General features: G+C 59.8%; 1 protein-coding gene across 1 annotated transcript; it reads left to right on the top strand.

The window, feature by feature from the left end:
• The first annotated feature begins 2,440 nt into the window (after window positions 1–2,440).
• CRIP1 (cysteine-rich protein 1 (intestinal)) lies at window positions 2,441–3,127 on the top strand. Its single transcript, XM_010138541.1, has 4 exons — window positions 2,441–2,501; window positions 2,670–2,764; window positions 2,886–2,943; window positions 3,087–3,127. The coding sequence occupies exons 1-4, from the start codon at window positions 2,441–2,443 to the stop codon at window positions 3,125–3,127; spliced, it is 255 nt and encodes an 84-aa protein (XP_010136843.1).
• Window positions 3,128–3,338: the final 211 nt, after the last annotated feature.

Raw genomic sequence — 3,338 nt, 5'->3', positions numbered from 1 at the left:
TTCTTGGGATGCCCCGAAGTCATACACCCCTGCGCTGTGGGTCCCCGGGGCTCCCCGGGCGGGTGATCCTATAAAACCACCCAAGGAGGTGCCTCGCTGCAGGGTGTGGGCTGCTGTGGGCACCCCCAGTCTGTAGACGGGGCCATGGCACAGCGCGGGAGCTCAGCCCTGTTTCGGTCCCAGCATCGCCCGCAGCCCCTCAGCTGGGCTCAATACAGAGCCCAAGGGCCCGCTGTTCTGAAAGCCTGGGCAGGCAAGCAACCGCCTTCCCAAGGGTAAATCCTGTCCTTGGCCACGCTCCTGGGTCGGTGGGTTGCCCGCACGTTGTCCTGTGTGGTTTAGCACAGCGAGATGACGGCCCTGGGGTGTTACTCTGAGCTGCCGTTGCAGGCTAGCCACAAGTCTCATTGGGGTGATGCCTGCTGCTGAGCTCCAGGCACGTGTCCTCCCACTGAGCCGGGGCAACAACGCACCAGATTCCTGCCCCTTCTGCTGCTGTGTCCTGCTCGAGGATATTTGGGCAGCAGTTGAGCCTCCCTGCTGAAGAGACTGCTGACTGACAGAACTTCCCACTCCCTGGGTTTAGCTAAACTTGAGGGGGTTTGCTGGGAGCAAGTTATCTGCACTCCCTGCTTTCTGATTTTCGAGAGATGAGGGGGATTGGAGACCCAGGTGCCGTCACAGACTTATGCTCTCTCTGCCTTATTTCTGCTCTGCTTTAGTGTGTGCCCCAACTTCTGCTTCTGCTCTGCCAAAGAAATCGGAGGCTCAAATGCAGGGGCTGCTCTGCAGCCAAACAGATGGGGCTGTTAGCGGTGCCCACCCTGGGGAGGTGTGCTGGGGCTGGCACGGGTGCTGCCTGGAAGGCTGCTGGGGATGCGGTTGCTGTGGCTGGGGAACATCTCTGCCTAAACTTGAACTTCTTGCTTGTAGCCAGGCTTTGAGGTGGGATTGTGGCACAAAACAGTTAGTTCATGGCTCTCTCCTGCAGCCAAGGGTCCTGGGGCGCCTTGTTTGCCCATGTGGCTTGATACCAGGAGCTACCAAGGTTCTGATGTTGGTGTCTGCCTTTCCCATGTCGCTGTGGATCTGCTTTGATTCCAGCCGGGGCAAACTGGGTTTGCTGTGCCCCAGGGTGCAGCCGCGGAGGTGCTAGAACCTGGGACGGACCGTTTGACCAAGGAGGGGTTTGGCCTTGTGCTTATCAGGCTGCTCTTATGAAACCACCTCTGTTGATGCAGAGGCTGAGGAGGGTGCAAAATCTGCTGGAGGACTGAGCTCACTGCCTGGCTTCTGTTCCTGGAGATGAGGAGTGCCGGCAGAGGAGGCAGAGCAAGCCCTGCTCTGGGGCACCACGGGGCTTTCGGAGCCTGGCGGTCCTGCTTGGGTGTGCCTCGACTGCTTTTGGCCAGATTGTGTCTGTAGAGAGCAGGGGTGAGGAGGAGATGATGCCGAGAGGTCTGGTGATGGAGTTTGCAGGGCCACTACCAGCTTTCTGGGGAAACTTGCCTGCGTGGTGAGAGCCAGGGGACCCCGCTGCAGTGAGCCTTGGCAGAGCTCCCGCCCAAGTGTTGGTGCAAATGCTTGTGCTGGGAGGTGGGGAGGCTGAGCTCATTCCAGACAGCCCGTGATGGGAGGACCCTGCTGCGAGCCAGACTCAGGCTCCTGGGGCTGCCTGTGGCGGGAGGACGCTGCGGTCCCTGCCAGGCTGTGGGTACAGGAGGCTCTTTGTGCTGCTGGGGGTTGGCAGCAGGGCTGCCTTGTGACATTTGGGCACTGTCCCCACTCCCACCTCTGCAGTCGCCAGCTTGCTCCTTGTGTAAGCTGTCGTGGGCATTTTTGGACTGCTAAGAAGAGGTGCTTCAGGCTGCCAAGGGCGCCCCTGGGGCAAGTGCTGCCAGCAGCTTCTTGGTCCCATTGCTAAACCTCCTTTTGAGACATGGGGAGAGTGCTTGGATCTGGCTCTGATGGGGCTCCTATGGAAAACTCTGCTTTATCACTTAATAAAACCCCAGGAGCCAGCTGCCAATGTGAAGAGCACATGCATCCACAGAAAATACCCTCCTCCCCCACTGCGCCGCAATTAAAAACCACCCTGTTCTTCATAAGCATGTCCTGGCTTCAGCAAACAGCACATTGTCCCCTCTGTGGCTGCCTGAACCCTGTCCAAGATCCAGCCCCGCTCTGGTTTGCCATGGCATGCAGAATCGGAGCTGCGGCCAGAATGCTGGTGGCTGGAGGGGACTGGTTTCTGCTGGGGCAGGGCATGGCGATGGATTTCCCATCCTGGTCCTCGCCAACATCGCCCCTTGCCCCTGCCAATTCTAGTGATCGCTTGAACTCCAGATGGCTATGGAGAAATTCATCTCCTTGCATGCTGATGTGGGGAGGAGGGAGGCCCCCAAATCTTTAGAAGACGGATAGAAGTCAGTCCATCAGCATGGATGCGGTGATGTTCACCCTGGGCATGGCACTGCTGCGTCAGATCCGGGTGCCTGGATGTGCGCGGTGATGTGCGTGCACAGCGAGCACTTGGGTGTCCTCTGTCCTGGACAAACAGATTTGAGGAAGTGTCCCAAAATAGGGTTGGTGGCAGGGAGCCAACCTGCCCAAACTGACTTTTTGTGCCTGCTCAGTGTCCCGACTAACGCATCTCCTTCTCGTGGCAGCCGAGAAGGTGACTTCTCTGGGGAAGGACTGGCACCGGCCCTGCTTGAGATGCGAGAAGTGTAACAAGACCCTGACATCTGGAGGCCATGCAGAGGTGAGGTTTGCTGCCCGGGAGGTCCCTGTCCCTTGCAGCTAGGGGCTGCAGGAGGGGTGGCAAGGGCAGATATGGAGCTGAAGAGTGGCGTGGGGCTGATGCTCTTTCTCTCTCCCTGCAGCACGATGGCAAGCCGTACTGCAACCACCCCTGCTATGCCGCCCTGTTTGGGCCTAAAGGTAGGGCAGCTGTGGCTGGGGTTGTGGCAGGGAGGGGCAGGGGGCTCAGGGTCCCATCTCTCAGCGAGGCGCAGCCCTCGGTGCATCCCTCGGTGCACTTGCCATCCCACAGCGATGTTGACCCCGCTCCATCTCTCTTCCAGGGTTTGGCAGGGGAGGAGCTGAGAGCCACACGTTCAAGTAAACCTCAGGTTGGTGCCTGCCCTCGGAGCTCCCCTCCTGCCTCTGGCTCCAGGGGCTGGCTGGGGCTGTCCCCTGCCAGGCAAGCGGGGAAGGCAGGCATGCCACCACGTCCCTCACGGCTGGCTGTGTCACCAGCCCTCGTGTCGGTGCTTGGGCTCGATCTGCTGGGTTCCAGCTCCTCCTTGCCCCCAGCCCCAAGGGACCATCAGCAC

This window comes from Buceros rhinoceros, unplaced genomic scaffold (genome assembly GCF_000710305.1).
Source record: "Buceros rhinoceros silvestris isolate BGI_N320 unplaced genomic scaffold, ASM71030v1 scaffold22796, whole genome shotgun sequence".
Lineage (NCBI taxonomy): Eukaryota > Metazoa > Chordata > Aves > Bucerotiformes > Bucerotidae > Buceros > Buceros rhinoceros.
Note: the sequence above shows the minus strand (reverse complement) of the source record. Positions and strands in the feature narration are given on the sequence as shown.